The 16,510-nt window shown below is 42.2% G+C and overlaps 2 protein-coding genes across 2 annotated transcripts in view; one reads left to right on the forward strand and one right to left on the reverse strand.

Annotated features, from left to right (window-relative positions):
- The first annotated feature begins 1,526 nt into the window (after positions 1-1,526).
- Positions 1,527-7,883, forward strand: LOC118428252. Its single transcript, XM_035838258.1, has 5 exons — positions 1,527-2,151; positions 2,687-2,784; positions 2,994-3,050; positions 3,403-3,503; positions 4,054-7,883. Exons 1-5 carry the CDS (start codon positions 1,552-1,554, stop codon positions 7,653-7,655), a joined length of 4,458 nt encoding a protein of 1,485 aa, XP_035694151.1. The 5' UTR covers positions 1,527-1,551; the 3' UTR covers positions 7,656-7,883.
- A 113-nt stretch (positions 7,884-7,996) lies between these two features.
- The window catches only part of LOC118428001 (flavin-containing monooxygenase 5-like), a 10,467-nt gene continuing 1,953 nt past the window's right edge, over positions 7,997-16,510 (reverse strand). Inside the window, exons 2-10 of the mRNA XM_035837964.1 lie at positions 15,498-15,695; positions 14,836-14,997; positions 14,183-14,309; positions 13,080-13,250; positions 12,504-12,614; positions 11,782-11,929; positions 11,090-11,275; positions 10,377-10,510; positions 7,997-9,724 (exon numbers count right to left, since the gene is read on the reverse strand). Of these exons, the coding sequence (XP_035693857.1) occupies positions 9,538-9,724; positions 10,377-10,510; positions 11,090-11,275; positions 11,782-11,929; positions 12,504-12,614; positions 13,080-13,250; positions 14,183-14,309; positions 14,836-14,997; positions 15,498-15,695 (1,424 nt within the window). The 3' untranslated portion in view covers positions 7,997-9,537. The remainder of the gene's footprint in view (positions 9,725-10,376; positions 10,511-11,089; positions 11,276-11,781; positions 11,930-12,503; positions 12,615-13,079; positions 13,251-14,182; positions 14,310-14,835; positions 14,998-15,497; positions 15,696-16,510) is intronic.

The raw sequence follows: 16,510 nt of genomic DNA on the forward strand, positions 1-16,510 counted from the left end.
TAAAAAGACAAAAATTGTAGTTTTCACAAAGGGTGGTCGGTTACCAAAAGACTGTTCCTTCTTGTTCAATAGTAATGTAGTAGAAATTGTATCTTCATATTGTTATCTAGGCATAATTGTCAACTCAGCCGGCACATTCAAAGCCAATCACAAATACCTATATAACAAGGGACTAAGAGCTTTGTTTGGAGTCAGACAATCCCTTGACAAAGCTGATGCCCCGTTGTCTGTTAAAAACAAGTTATTCGACTCCTGTGTCAAACCTACATTACTTTATGGGTCGGAGATTTGGGGTTCTTTCAAAAGTTCAAAATCTTGCCCAATCGAATCCGTACATGTAAAATTCTAAAGTTTTTCACCAGAGTCTGCTTAAATGTACCGGCTGATAGTCTCCAGGCAGACGCACTTTTATGTCAATTAGAATTAGACTCTTTAGGTAGTAAATGTTGGGCTTCCGGTGTGCGGAAAACTTTAGAAGAATGTGGTTATGCCTTTGTTTGGCATTCTCCACACTCAATTGTTTCAAAAGTGCCTTCAATCATCTCTGCTATTGAACAACGTTTAAAGGACATCTACTTTCAGACATTCCTAAGCGAAATCCATTATGACAACAAAGGCAAATTCGCAAAGAACAAATTACGCTCATACAGACTGTTCAAATCCACCTACAACGAAGAAGAGTACCTTAGAATTCCGAACGAACGACAAAGAACTACAATTACCAAACTGCGAATCAGCTGCCACAAACTCCGTATTGAATCAGGGAGGCACAACCGCACACCTCTGGAGCAAAGACTCTGTCAGTTTTGTAACATGAACAAGGTCGAAGATGAAGCCCACTTTTTATTAGATTGTAGTTTATATAGTAATGATAGAAGTATTCTTTTTAGCTATATTATAGGAAAGTTCCCTCGCTTTGAATCTTTGTCTAGTGTTGAAAAATTCATTTTTCTTATGAGGTTTGATCGAACGACATTATACAAACACATCTCAAGCTACATATTCAACATTACTAAGAAACGAGAAGAAGCCGAACAAATGTATTAGACTAGTTTTAGAATCCATGTTTTAGAAACCATGTGTACTGCATTACTACCTTTTGTATCTATATGCCTGTACTTAGCCCGATAGGGCATGAATGTGCAATAAAGGCTATTATCATCAATGACTGTGCGGCCCCTATTTAAGTCAAAGCAATGTACAAAACAACGTCACCTGCACCGCCCAAATAACAAATCGTCACACACGTCATGACACAAATAATGAGTCAAGTCATGAACCCGGAAGTAATCACACCCGTACAGAACAGGAGCTGTCACGCTAGGACCAAGGAGGTTAAAGAAAGTCCTTGCTAGGACTAACATAACCAAGCGAACAGTCTTTTGCGCTGCATTTCAAGGTGTCGATATTCATTACAGGAATCCTTAGTTTATATAATAAGTGTCCAGAATGTTGAGGGTCTGCGAGAAGCTTCGCAAGGCGGACGCCAAGCGCAAAAGACTCGGTCTGGTGCGTGCGGAGACAGACTATCTCCGTGCCCTGCTGGACGCCATGGCGGACATGGACAGGTTCGTGGAAGTGGAGGTGCTCAAAACTCTGGGCGACGTGAACTTGGAAAAGGGACGACTCTACAAAGATGCGGCAAAGTTGGATAGGGCCATGATGTTGTACAGCAGCGCACTGCTCCGATGTGAGGATGCAGACGTAGGGGAAAGTCTAGAAAATCGTTACCGTCACGCAGAAAAATTGCGGCAAGGGAAGACGACAGCGACTTCAATAAAGAATGAGCCTAGCAGGACTGCCAACAAAATGCCATCGATTGCAATGATGGCAGAGAAGTTTAAACACTTGGACCGTAGATTGACTGTCGACTTCGACAAGGACTCTTTGCTGATTGACTACACAAAGTTGGTGGTAGAAGGGATCGCAAACGAGGACGGTATGTTAGAAGTGGAAGCCATTAAGAGTCTTGGTGACGTGTACCTGAAAAGGGGAACAGAAACTAAAGACACGCCATGCCTGACCAAGGCCACTGCTTTGTACAACACTGCACTGGCACGGTGTGAGGGGGTACAGGGCAGAGTGGTGCTCATTCACCGCTTACTGTACACGGCAAGAATCAGACAGGATATGAAGAAGAATGCAAATCGGGTAAGTTTCCCAGCGTTTTTACTGGATATGAAAATCATTTTGGATGAAGGTTGAACATTAAGGTACAAAGCTATGTAAAATGTTTCTGACAGCCAGTTAGAATACCGTTCTCAGTCACTGATGAAATTTATTCTTAGTCAATGATGGATGCTCTCTGAAACGTGTTGATATTTGGAGATTTTACCGAGTGGTTTGATTTATATTTTATTGGGTATTAGATTCTGTTTGTGCTGTCCAAAAGTTGGTCATGCTAAATGCCCTCAAAACGAGCACCCCATCCTCGTCGCCAGTGTACTAGAGGTATAACACAGATAGAGAGCCCACACACGCGTCCATCTTCTAGCTCTGCAACTTAATCTGCAATTCTACTGTGTTACATATATCTGGTGTGTCTGGCTTGGCAGGGAAATGTCATTCAACCCTCTGTGTACGTGACTTCATCTGAGCCTGTCTGTGTTAGCATGCAAATGGTTGGTATGCTGGGATTATCTAGGTCACTACACCTTCCCGTTTCCTTTTGTTGGTTCTTATGAAGGTTCCAAAGCGCAGACGACAGCAGCAACAACAAGGTGACGTGCCGCGGGACTTCCCATTCACGTCAGCGTACACTGACGTCGTCGGTCAACAGTTCATGTAAGCGCAGTAATACAGTTACTAAAGCTTACAGAGCTTTTGTGCTTCATAAGTGTCCTGGGACTATTAAGTTATCGCTGTAAGCTTGTTTGTTGTACTTTTTCGCCAACAAAAGGAACTTGGGGCTGGTATACAAAACTAATGTTGACAAATTATTTTCTTTGGACTCCCTATGAATACTAATTGAATCCTACCATGCTATTCCCCAGGAGCCCAAGTGCATACATCGCAAGTCAGACCGTCAAACCCCCTGCTCCTGACGACAGGTTTGGTGATTTAAAACTGAAGCTGTACTCGATTTTTTTGTGTGTGTGATTTGTAGATTCTGATAGTGCCAAGATTGATTCATAACTTGTGCTTGCGACGAAGTTTTCTTACAATTTGTTTTCAAATTCATCAAGCTGTTGCATGTTTCTCACTGAGTAAAAAAAAGGATTACAAAAAATACATCTTTCTAATGTGTGACCTTTTTCACGTGAATCTCAATTCCTTCCTTCAGTCAATATCTGAATCGCTCAATAAATACATCTTTCTAATGTGTGACCTTTTTCACGTGAACCTCAATTCCTTCCTTCAGTCAATATCTGAATCGCTCAATAAACTCCTCTCCCGCCGTAGGTCATACGAGGATAACCTAACTGCAGGGGCCCGCGCACTGGCTGATGGGAACCTGGACAGAGCAGAAGAGAAGTTTGCTTCAGCACTGAGACTGATTCATGGTATGTCGTGCCATTGTGCGTACTTTTTCGTCACCCTCGCCCATATGCATCGTCATAACATCGCCATTCCATGGGTGCTGACATAGTATAGATTAGCCTGATAAAAGGAGAACTATTGACAGTATATTCTGTCATTGCAAAACTCTGGACTCACCTACAGCGTGGATTGCCGTAAAAATTCATATTACATATGGAGGGCTAGCCTCTACCGTATAACCCAGCAGCCTACCAAAAAGTCACCAAAAGCAAAAACCTACCTTTACATCTGCTACATAGACCCAGGGGCCTCTGTTTGTCCGACACCGTGAGGCACTTGGATTGTTCTAGCAGACTTGGCCGGCAGCCATTGTCTTGTGACGTCCTTCCAGCTTATGCTGTTGCTTGGAGGTCCCTTTCTGTCTGTGTGTAATTCGTCTTTAATTACCGCCTACGACTCTATGACTTAATTTGCCAGCATATTTTGTACGTATCGTAGAGCATGGCCTTGCCAGCCCATACGCCAGATTGCAACCGAAAATGCTGACTTCTAGTCTTAAATTTCTGTACACAGATCCCAACAAACCAGATCGAGGCAAAGAGGCCGAATGTCTGTGCAGACTCGGCGACATCTACGTCCAGCGAGGCAAAACAACTAAAGAAGGTAGGAAATTCACACAGGCGGCATCTCTGTACAACGCAGCCATGGCCAGAACAGACACAGATACAGACAAGATAAAGCAAAGCTTACAGGACACCGAACAATGGTTTCTTCAACACACAGCGAATGTGCAAAGCGAGCCGAGTCCATCTGATTCGGCCATGAGTCACCAAATGCGACTAGAAGACATGCGCGCGCGCGCCAAGTCACAACTAGAAGCCATTGATCAGCAACACAATCCGTACCAGTATGACGAGGATGACCCAAAGATGCTAGCAGCGGAGGCTGAGCGAGCAGAAGCGGTCAAAGCTTTATTCAAGAACATCGCCAAGGATAGACAAACTTTCATCCAGGACCTTGTTGATGAATGTATTGCCACTCTTGGTCCTCCTCCGTGTAAGTATGCTTTCATCGGGTTAGGCTCACAGGCAACAGAACTAGTCACGCCCTACTCAGATTTGGAGTTCGCCATTCTGATTGAGGAAGGGGAGGATGATGATGATACACGGAGGTACTTCCTAAACCTCACACACTACCTACACTTAAAGGTCATCAACCTGGGTGAGACCATCCTCCCAGCCATGGCCATCCCGTCACTCAACGACTTCTACTCAGAAGACCCGGACAAAGACTGGTTCTTCGACTCTGTCACGCCTCGTGGCTTTTCCTTTGACGGCTTCATGCCTTGGGCCTGTAAGACTCCATTTGGAAGAGACAAAACCAAGACGAAGCAATCAGTGAGTCTCATACAGCCCCCTGCTAAGATGGCAGAGTTTCAGGAGCTAGAGGTTTCTCTGACAGAAGGGTACCACTTGTCAGACATCCTTAGGCGGGTTGCTTTCCTAGCCGGTGAAAAAGCTTTGGTGAACAAATATCGGAAAAATCTCAACAAAGTCGTCACAAGTGATCTCCTCTCCCATTTTCAGTCCCGCCTGTCTGCCATGGGAATCCTTAGCGAAAACAGAGAGATGATGACCACCTATGAACCCACTGGACAGTTGCTGAATGTCAAGAAAGACATTTACCGTTTTCCAGGCGTAGCCATCGAGATACTGGTTCTGTGCTGTCAGATCAATCTGGCTAGCACTTGGGCTGTGATAGACAGATTAAGGGAAACGGGACAGATTCAGCGAGAAAATGCCACCCACCTTACTGTACTGACCAGCATTTCCGCAGAGCTTCGGTTGAGAACATACATGGCCAACAAGGGACAGAAAGACAGCCTGTCGCCTCTTGACGAAATAAAACATCAAACAAAGACGCAGAAGGTATCTGACACCACCCTGAAGTCAGAATTCCACATTCCAGACACCCAGATTCTGTACCGCTACTACTACAGAGCTATCCCGCTGAAGAAGTGTATACCAGAAGTCATCCAAGATGGTTCGCAGTTGCAATCAAGAGGTGTGTTCAAAACTACCATCTTTGATGTCTCCAATGAATGTCGAGGCCGAATAGCTAAGAATTTATTCAACTCAAGTAAATGTATTCACCACTTCGAAGCAGCATTAAAAGATGCCGGTACCGACATGATTTCGCGCTCGGTATTACTCGTCGAATTAGGGGGATACTTGGCATTACATGGTGACGTCACAAAGGCCAAAAGCTACTTTGAAGAGGCACTGATGATACATAAAGGTATCCACATAGACAACACAGCAAATCCGGTCATTGCTGGATCACTTCACAACTTGGGGATAGCTTGGGGCATACTTTGCGATCCGAAGAAAGCAATTAGTTGCTTCGAACAGTCGCTAACGATACTTCAATGTATTTTTGGCGTCTCAACACCACATCCCGACATTGCCTCCGCACTTGCAAATCTTGGGTTCTGCTGGCGTGACCTTGGCGATGAAGGAAAAGCAATTAGCTACATCGAACAGTCACTAATGATGAGAAAAACTGTTTATGGAGACACAGCTCATGAGCATATTGCCAAATCACTTACCGCCCTGGGATTCTGTTGGAGCAGCCTTGGTGACGAAAAGAAAGCAATTAGCTACTACGAGCAGTCACTTACGATGTCGAAAACAATCTACGGACAAAACACTGTACATCCAGATATTGCTGCGGTACTTAATAACATGGGGTTGTCTTACAGTAATCTCGGCAATCAGCAGAAAGCAGTTAGCTGCTACGAACAGTCGCTCATGATCAAGAAAGCAATCTACGGTGAGACCGCTCGTCACCAGGACATCGCAATGTCACTTAATAATGTAGGATTGACTTGGTCTAAACTCGACAACTACGAAAAGGCAATAAGCTACTTTGAAAAGGTATTGAAGATGCAGAAAGCTGTCTATGGAGAAAAAGCGGCACACCTAGAAATTGCCACGACACTGAACAACCTTGGTTTTTCTTGGAGAAAACTTGGTGATTACAGAAAGTCGATTAGCTACTACGAACAGGTAAAAGTGATGAGGAAACGAATCTTTGGAGAGAACACGGCACATCCGAAAATTGCAGAGACACTCGACAGCCTCGGAAGTTGCTGGGCAGAATTCGGTGATGCAAAGAAAGCAATTGGCTACTTCGAACAGTCACTAACGATGTGGAAAACTATCCATGGAGACAAAACGGCGCATCTAGAAATTGCCGGGGCCCTTTACAACCTGGGATCATTGTGGAGTAAACTCGATGATCAGAAAAAAGCAATTGACTACTTTGAACAGTCACTAAGAATGACGAAGACTATCTATGGAGAGAACACGGTACATACGCTCATTTCAGGGGCACTTGAACAACTGGGATCATCTTGGAGTAAACTTGGCGATCATAAGAAGGCAGTTAGCTACTTTAATCAGTCGCTCAGAATGGCGAAAACGATGTATGGAGACAATACGGCACATGCGGACATTGCCAAGTCACTTCACAACCTGGGATCATCTTGGAGTAAACTTGGCAATCAGAAGAAAGCAATTAGCTACTTTGAACAGTCACTGACGATGGAGAAAACTATCAGAGGACCCAACGCTGCAGACAAAGATTTAGTACGGATATTCGACGCGTTGGGTACATTATGGAGTGAACTCGATGATGAGAGGAAAGAAATTAGCTATTACGAGCAGGCCATAGAGATGTGGAAAACCGTTAAGGGAGAGGACACCAGAAATCCGGGCATAGCAGGGAGACTTCATAACCTGGGGTTATGCTGGAGCAACCTTGGTGATGAAAAGAAAGCAATTAGCTACTTCCAACAATCACTGGCGATGCGGAAAACTATCTATGGAGACACCACGGCACACGCAGATATTGCCTTGTCGCTTTTCGGCTTAGGATCATCTTGGAGTAAGCTTGGCGATCATAGAAAAGCAATTAGGAACTTGAACCAGTCACTAACGATGATGAAAAAGGTCTATGGAGACAATACGGCACATTTGCACATCACCGCTGCACTCCACGAATTAGCATTGGTATGGAATAAAGTCGGTTATCAAGATAAAGCTGTGGAATACGAGGAGCAATCACAGCGCATGGTTATGTCCCTTTATGCCAGAGGCACTCTGCGATTCTAAATCGGTTTCTACAAATGATGAAAACTATTTCTGGAACAGGATATTGTAACTACACTGATGATAGGAAAGCCACAGTAATTCACCATGTCGCAAACCATATGTGGAGACAATACCAGACGATAGCGATTAGCTTCTTCGAGCAATCGAGGTTCTTCGAAAATCACCTTTGACATATTTCTTACAATGCCGCTTACGGCGCATACGCAGCTGGAACCGACAGCCGGCTTACTTCAAAGTATGGTGCAACTTCTATTCCATTCCTGCATCATCTTATGACTGAATTCTAAAGAGAAGAACTGGGCAAAATAAATCAGTCACAATCACACGGATATTATTTGCATGAATGTCTATATAAGACACAGGCAAAAATTAAAAAAATGACAATGCAGACGTCGACGTGTAATGCCGGCATGTACCAGTCATATTCAAACATAGATAATCTATTTGATCTTAATTGATATATCTACTAGTCCTTTCGTTGTACCTTACATTCAATGATAACTTGTTCACAATATCACTTCTCACGAGGAACGCTAGCTAATAAATCCTGTTATTTCTTTTAAATCTGTTTTAAATGGTTAATTCAACAGCCTTTAAAACAGTCAAATATACATACATGTGTATATGTAAATTTCATTTTAAGTATCATAAAAGCCTATGTGGCACATTTAACAAAAATGCTTCACAATGTTTTCTAACTCTACATTTTAGTTGATACATTGTTTGTTATTATTCTTAAAACCTTTTTATAAATGGCGATCAACACCATTTCTTGCATTTAAAAGTAATCAAATATACATATCTAAAATGTATGACGACTTCTTATTAAGGTACATCATAAAAGCACTTGTGGCACAGCACTTTGACAAGATCATTCAGTCATCCAATACATTCAATAACTCATTCAATCACTCACTCCTTCATTTACCAAGTTAAAACTTTCATTCTCCCACTTAGTCTGTCACTCATTCATTTACATTCAATCCTTCACTCCCATTCCTTCACTCAAACATCCATTCACTTAACATTCACTTGTTCAATCATTCATTTCCTCACCTTAACATGCAGGACAGTCATTCTGAGTTCAATACTGCAAAAACGCTTGCAAGCACTTGGAATGGATTTGAATCTAAAATCCTGTCTCTAGAAGCTGATCTGCACAAAAGATCCAGCTTATTTCCACAAAAATAGCAAGAACACAACATGGTGTCAGAAGTGGGATAAAGTAAAAACAGCTGTTTTCAAAGTATCCAAACCATTTGGGACGAGTTTACATCTAGCACATTCTCAAAATCAGGTAACCCAGATAGGTAAAGAGGAGGAGGAACAAGATATTAAGCCCTTCCTTGATTGAGCCAGTAGTTACAACACAACAGTACCTAGATAAAGAGGAGCAGAAGGAATAAGACATTCAACCCATCCTTGAGATCAGGTTACCAAGGTAGGTAAGCAGCAGAAGGGGTAAGACATTCTTAAGACCAGGTAACCCAGGTTATCCTGGGTACCATCCTCCATTGTAACTGCTGGCAAAATCTTTTTGCTTGCTCCGTTGTTAGCAAGCAAAAAGACCAACTGAGTTAGCAGTTACAATGGTACCCAGACTAATAGGTAAAGGTGCCCTCTCACTGCACTTGTGTCAAGCCTGCGTCACTGCAGGGTTCGTTCACTGCATCACTGTTTTATTATTTTCTCTGATTTTTTAATAATTTAGATGTTGCGTAATATGTAAAAGTATGACTTAATTAGAAGACAACAAAATACAAAAAAAACTAGTCCTTTATCTCCAAAATTCGTTGAGTATCTTTCGAATCCAGCAGTGACGCAAGCTTGACGCAAGTGCAGTGAGAGTACACCTTAAGGAGCGGAAGCTAAGCTAAGACATTCAGCCCATCCTTGAGATCAGGTAACCAAGGTAGGTAAAAAGCAGAAGGAGCAAGACGACGACCAGGATTGCAGAGTACAGGAGGAACTCAGTCACAGGGACGGAGCGGACGACCTCCGCGGCACGCTCCCACTTCCCGGGCCCCTGTAGTCTCCACTGGGCAGACCCGCAACTGCCAAGCAGCAGCCTGGAACACAAGAAAATGTTTATTTTTTATTTTATTTATTCAAAATAAGACACAGTTGTCGTTCTCTTATGCAGAGCCTCACCCTGAAATATTGGAACCTGCACACATTGTTGTCATCTGAATGAAAGCTCATCTGTGTTTGTAAATTCCATAGTGAAAAAGTTTAAAATCTGTTCCAACACAACAGAAAGACTGACTGTCAGACATTAGACAACGACATTATTGTCATGCATTTTGAGTCAAACTGTGTCCCAAAGAAAGAAACACTTTGATTTTTTTTTTCAAACACATTCAACACCACAAAGTTATCACAAAGCCTGCTTGCAATTAAATATTTTCTGTGACTATGTACAATGCAATGTGCAACTGAAAGAATTCAGCCCCAATGAAACAAGCTTCCCATCAAACACTTTAAAAGTTTTTAAAAGTGTTAAGTATAAGAGGGATGTCCACTCTGACTCCTGTCTTGGGTAAGACTGAGATGGGGACATCCGGTTCCGGGTCTAATTCATAGCAGATGTCCTAGACTAACCCACTCATGGCATACCGCTATACACCTGAATGGTGATGAACATCCAGGCTAGCATGACGAATGATTTGAAGGTATTGAATAAAGAAAGAATGTGAAAAAAAAGAAACATGAAAGAATCACCTCCATGCCAGCCTTGGGTGCCTCCAGAGCTGCGGCTTGGCCCCGAACTGAGCGGCGATGCTGTCGTTGTACAGCAGTGGGTCCTTCTGGATGGTGTGGCGGGCAGACGCAAAGTACCTCTTGGATGTCTCCTCCTAGAAACCATGACAACGGAACAGAAAACAGCCATGAATATATTTAGCACATTTAGTAAATGACAGAATGACATTTTAAGTTCTTTCTTCATAACCGCATATAGTCCCAGAAATATTTGATCATATTTACGTACCATACGTGGTTGTAAATAAAGATATAGCAAGGGACTGATGTGCTCAAACATAAATTTGTTTTTGTTCAGATAACTGTTGTAGAGTGGAATTGATGGCTACCAAGTATACAATATGGGCATCCTCAACAGATAGCTTTAAGAATGTCTCTCACTAGTCAGATCAGGAGTTCGGTGGAACATATCACTCGCTATCTGCAGCTGGTTTATTCTACATGTCTGTTGTTCCCTGTCCAAGGGTTAGACGTGCTTACAGTACACATAGATACTGTATGTAACAGTAATTTAGTCAGCTGTTGCCATATGACTACGATGCTGGTGTACGTGTTTCGTTGAAGGGCAGGTTGTACAATCTAAAATAATCAAGTTAAATAAATGACATTGCGTGCTGAGATACAGAAACTAGAGACAGCAAATAGATGGTCACACGACAGATAAATGATCACACCTGATCTGCTTTGATCTCTGCTTCCATGGCGGCCCTGGACGGCAGCTTGACATGGTTCAGACAGAGCTCGGCGAACCATCTGGCCTGTGTCTCCGACATGGAGAGGATCCCTCCCGACGCCGGCTGGACAAAGCCGATGAACGCCATGGAGTGCCCCACGGCTGGGGAGAACACGTTCTTGTACAGCTGAAGAGGAAGAATCATTAAGACAATTAATTTGCTGAAAAGTTCAATTTTCGTCTCTCTTTGTTAAAGAAATGACAGATGTTACAGGTATACAGATCGGGAATGTTCTGAATCAGTATCATTCTATAGGTTCCATATATGTAGGAAATTATGCCACTCCATCTACTGTAGATCTTCACAGTTACTCTCGTACTTGAGATCTTTCTGAAAAATTGAGATACTGTCAATTAAAGCATCTTGAGATATTTTCAAATGTATCTTGAATGCTGTCAAATCCTCTAAAGATCTTTAGAAAGCCTCTTGAGATGTCGTCAAAGCATCTAGTCAGAGATACTTTGTAAGCATCTTGGAGAATTTTTGTCTAAATGATCTTGAGAAATTTTTCTATTTATCTTGAGATCTTTTCAAAGCATATCGACATTGTGTAAAACATCCCAAGACTAAGTCAAACATCTCAGTAAACAAAATTAAGAACAAAACATGTGTTACACATAAATTTCTCATACCTTGATGCTGTTACTTCCCTCCTCCAGCACTTTTTCCTTGACCTCGTCTGGCAGGAAAGGCAGGGACACTCTGAAGCCGGTGCACATCACCACATGGTCCACCACTTCCGATGATCCATCGGTGAAATGGACGGTACTCCCCTCAAACCTGATTAAAAATAAATATTACCAACTCTGTTTGCAGTTTCGTCACCGGCTCAATTGGCAGTTTGGGGCTCTATATAATTCTTTTCCTATTAATGAATAAAGAAATTAATAGAGATATTCTTTTGTCACAACCCTTGCTCTATTACCAACGTTTTGATGACTTTCTGACACCTTCCTCAGGGCACTTCTGACTGGTTCACATTGTGCTGCAGGTATAGGTATCACAGCTGACAGTTTAGTTCTAAAACAGTAAATCAGAATTGCCCCAAGTGGCAGACAGTCATTGAAAGGTTAACGTCAGTACCAACCTGACAAAAGTATTTTTGTGCATTCAATGCATTCATTGTAGCCTCCATTGAAGGCTCTGAATGGGGCTGGTTTTATTTTTTAGCGGGGCGTTGGTTTGTTATTTTCAACGTTGGCTAGTTTCTGTTATGCTGTTCCTGGGCAAACTCCCTTCCTTGGCATACTCCCTCTCTCGGCATAAGATGAAAAATCTCGAACCACGCCCCCTAAAAACAAAAACACGAAAATGATAACATCTAAGCCCCGTTTGGAGCCTGCAATGCCTGTACCTTGTAATGTTGGGTTTGATGGCGATGTTGTTGCGTTGAATGTTGTGGATCAGGGTGGGGCTGACTGTGGGCTGGGTTTGTAGCGCTCGCATCTTCGGATTCAGGCCCCACCTGAGGTAAACAATAACAACAATAAAATCAGAGATTTATATTGGTTGGACCGACTAATCTCTCTTCATAGCCAGGGACTGAATTGCGAGGAGTGTATGATTGGCATTAGGCTAAATTGCAAGAGTCTGGGGCGGCCTCCATTTGGCATTGTTGGTAACTCAGATCACCAGGTGAGTCAATACAACAGTAATTCCCCCGGTGTTCAGGAAGTTTCCTCAATCCTGTATATTTCTAAAGGGAGAGGTTGCCAGTCCTTCTCCTTTAACATGCTTGATGTTAGGAGGCAAGTGTCAGATAAAATAAAGATACGAGTCCAAATAAATCTATCAGCATATATCATTACAGTATATATAATTACATTGTACAAAAACATACAGAACAACAAAAGCCCGGAGTTCATAGTCTGTGTCTGTTCGTTTTGGTCATATCATGGTGTCAACAACAACAAAACATTATACAACCTACTTGTAAGGGCTGCCGTGAATGAGAGACACCACTGTTTCCAGGACGTTGGTGGCCAGTTTCCACGGTAACAACAGGAAGGTCCGGCAGGCGTAGTGGTCCGTGGGCCGGCCAAAGATGTAGTTGGGGAGAACCCAGGCACCCGACCGTGTGCTGAGGAGCACCTTACGACACCTGCATTGAACAACAACAAACTTTATTGACACAACAAAAAGTACTGTCACTTTTGTATGGCCAACTATAAACTACAACGAAAAAAAGAGAAAGAATACAGAATATATCTTACAATGCTACTAATTAAACAGTATAAGATAATATGATTCTACTAATTAGACAATATAGGATAATAAGGAACATCAGGGCACAAATTAAAGGTATTTGCAAATGAAAACTCAAGGATTTGTTTGTTACCACCTTAAACCACCTTAAGGTGGATGCCACCCAGATAGTAGTTGGCCCTATAAAACAGTCACTAATCTCGCTACGACTTTATTTATAGTCGCTTTATATAGTTGCTGCTGTGCTAATCCATCTGGGAACTTTCACATCTTTAATGTCTGGAATTTTCCAAATTTTGTGCTGATTGGTCCTAACATATGAGCAAATAAAGGAAAAGCATTCAAGCCCTTGTTCAAACAGGTGTTCCAACACCCGAATGGTTAACTGTATTGGAACACCTGAGCTAAAACTGGATCAAGATCACATTCCTTTTCCTTTACTACATTATGCTTATGGAATGAGATGAGATGGTCAGTATCCAGAGACGAGGGGGATACAAGCTGAGTCATGTTTGGGACGGCATTCTTGCTGCTGCAGCGCCACCTACATCGGCTTTAAGTAGCAGCAAGAATTCTAACCCTGATGAAGGTGTCTGACAGGCATCCAAACGTTGGAAGTGAGTCAGTACAATTCTACAATTTGTGTAATCTCCAAGCAGATTCCTCTGTGGCATAAGACAGTAACATTGGCCAATTATACTCCTCTGCCAGCTAAACTCCTTCCCCAGCTTATGCTACTGTCTTATGCCATGGAGGAATCTGCTTGGAGATTACAATTTGTGTATCGAAGAACCTTACTATAGTAGATGATCAGTAAAATGTACATGCCTCCCCACTGTTGCAGCGTCCACTGCCACATCCACCGCACTGTTGCCGATGCCCACCACCAGCACTCGACCCCCCACCAGACGGTTGGTGATCGGGTCCTTGTAATCTGCACTGTGGATGAGTTCACCTGGACAGCAAATTAAACAAGATAAAACTTGTTCTTTTTACTTCATTTGCTCTGAACTGAGTAGAATGGACCTTGCTGTTATCAAGGAATGACTGAACAAATAAATACATTTATTGTACATTTTTGCCCGACTTAAGTCCAAGGACAGGTTACAAACAAACTTACGACATCTTAACAAACATAGTATTACACAACTTGGTGTTATGGTCTAGTGTATCATTACAAACCTCTCTTACAATCAGCCTTTAAAACAATAGAAAGTTCAAGGCAGTACAGTCAATGCAATGATTATCTTGAGTTTTCTTTTATCAATTTCTTCATTACAAGTCCTTTCCACAACTCTTCCTTTTCCTAGCTGTATGTATACCTGAGGTATTTACACCAGAAAAGGTGACAAAGTTTATACAGGCTTTGCATAGTTTACCTGTAAAATAAAAACAATGAAAAACTGGAATTATTTTCTATGAAGATGATGGTGACACATTAAATGCAATTAATCATTGTGACCCTAAAAGTTGACAATTACCTTTGAACGTGTCTTGACCAGGAAACTTTGCAAGACTGGGCGTCACGTGATGTCCTGTTGCTATGGCAACAAACCTGGCAACATACACCTCCTCCTCCCCTGTGGTCCATCCTCCCTTCCCATCTTCCTCCACTCTGGTTGCCGTGACAACCCACTTGTCATCTGGAAAAAAGTAAACCATTAAAATTTCTGTCGTGTCACACAAAATGTAAAGAGAGAGGTCATGGCTTTTACGAAAGGTCATGGCTTTTGCGAAAGCTCCTTGATACCAGGCTACAAGCTGTATCCATTTAACACTAGACTTTTTTCACTCACACTACCCAGGTGTAAAACAGGTACATGTTTTGGCTTGGGAAGTAAGGTGGTGGAAGGAGAGGGTCCTGGTGACCTTCCAACCATACGACAATGTGGATAACAGCACATTCAGTCCCTTAGTCATGGGACTACCTTAAGTTTACCTTATCAAAACACTCTTTTCCTCAGTCAACCTAGGTGTAAGAAGGGTACCTGACTTTGTTTCAGGAGAAGCTGGAGGTGGTGCAAGAAGAGGAATGGGTTCCTGACATAACACCGGGTCATAGCGAATCACTCCTATGGCCATCAGGAAGGTTATACATGATATGGAATTATCTTTACATAATATCAAAAGAGCTCATCCCTACCCTTTTTCTCGATCTTGTTGACCTGTGTCTGGAAGCTGATGACCTCGTTGATACCGAAGTGCATGACGTAGTCTGCGATGTACTTGGCCATGTGAGAGTGGTGCGGGTAGTCGGGGACATCGTCGGGGAAGGGGAAGTCTGAGAAGCTGTAGTTATGCTTGGACACATTGCTGAGGAGATAGTGTGTGTGAAAATGTTCTATAAGAAACTAATCCAAAGTCTTAAACGGTAGTTCCACATTTATCCAGGGGGTATGGTACCTGCTACAGTGTATTCCCTGTTTTTTATTTCAAGGGGACTCAATAGACATATTTTGCAATTTGAAAATGTTGATTTGATATCCTTAAATACCGTGTTTTTAGAATCAACGGATATACATGATACAGGTTAACCCCTTGATGAAGGTGAACTAGTATTAATCATTCCAAGGTCTCATCAAGACCTACCCACATGCTAAAGGTTTTTAGCGAATTGCATCAAGACAACAAAATGGACATCCAAGGCAGCAGCGCTAATTTTGGGTGTCATACATCAGTTCAACTTCAACTTAACTTGAATTTAAAAACTGTCATATAACCTCAAAGCTTCAATTCAAAAGTAATGCAATAGTGCATTAAAAATATTCACATAAAAAACATCTTACAATACAAAGTTCAGAATAGATATAACGTTAAACATAGATATCAGCTACTGCGTATGCTGAATGGCCATTGAAAAGCCAAAAGCCCAACATAAGTGTACGAGTGGCGTTCAATTAGTAATAACTCTGACCCACTTCCAGTTGTCTGATCTAGATGACATTTTATATGTGTATAATGTTTCATATCTCTATAGTTTATGTTGCAAAAAAGAGCTCTGAACTAATTGTGGTTTCTGATTTACTGGTGTTTGAACTGAGTTAGGTGTGAAATGGACCAGGTGTGAAGTGGAGCCAGTTGAGTGTCGCGCAGTGATCCGGTTTTTGTATTTGAAAAGATGCACAACAAAGGAGACTTTTGATGAAATGAAAGAAA

Source organism: Branchiostoma floridae, chromosome 12 (genome assembly GCF_000003815.2).
Source record: "Branchiostoma floridae strain S238N-H82 chromosome 12, Bfl_VNyyK, whole genome shotgun sequence".
In the NCBI taxonomy this organism is placed as follows: Eukaryota; Metazoa; Chordata; class Leptocardii; order Amphioxiformes; family Branchiostomatidae; genus Branchiostoma; species Branchiostoma floridae.

Excerpts from the sequence above, each read along its gene's own strand:
- LOC118428252 (XM_035838258.1), top strand. The coding sequence starts at position 1,552 with ATGGCGGACATGGACAGGTTCGTGGAAGTGGAGGTGCTCAAAACTCTG. Across the intron at positions 2,785-2,993 it reads GTCGTCGGTCAACAGTTCAT|GAGCCCAAGTGCATACATCG; the intron begins GTAAGCGCAGTA and ends GCTATTCCCCAG. Across the intron at positions 3,051-3,402 it reads CCCCCTGCTCCTGACGACAG|GTCATACGAGGATAACCTAA; the intron begins GTTTGGTGATTT and ends CTCCCGCCGTAG.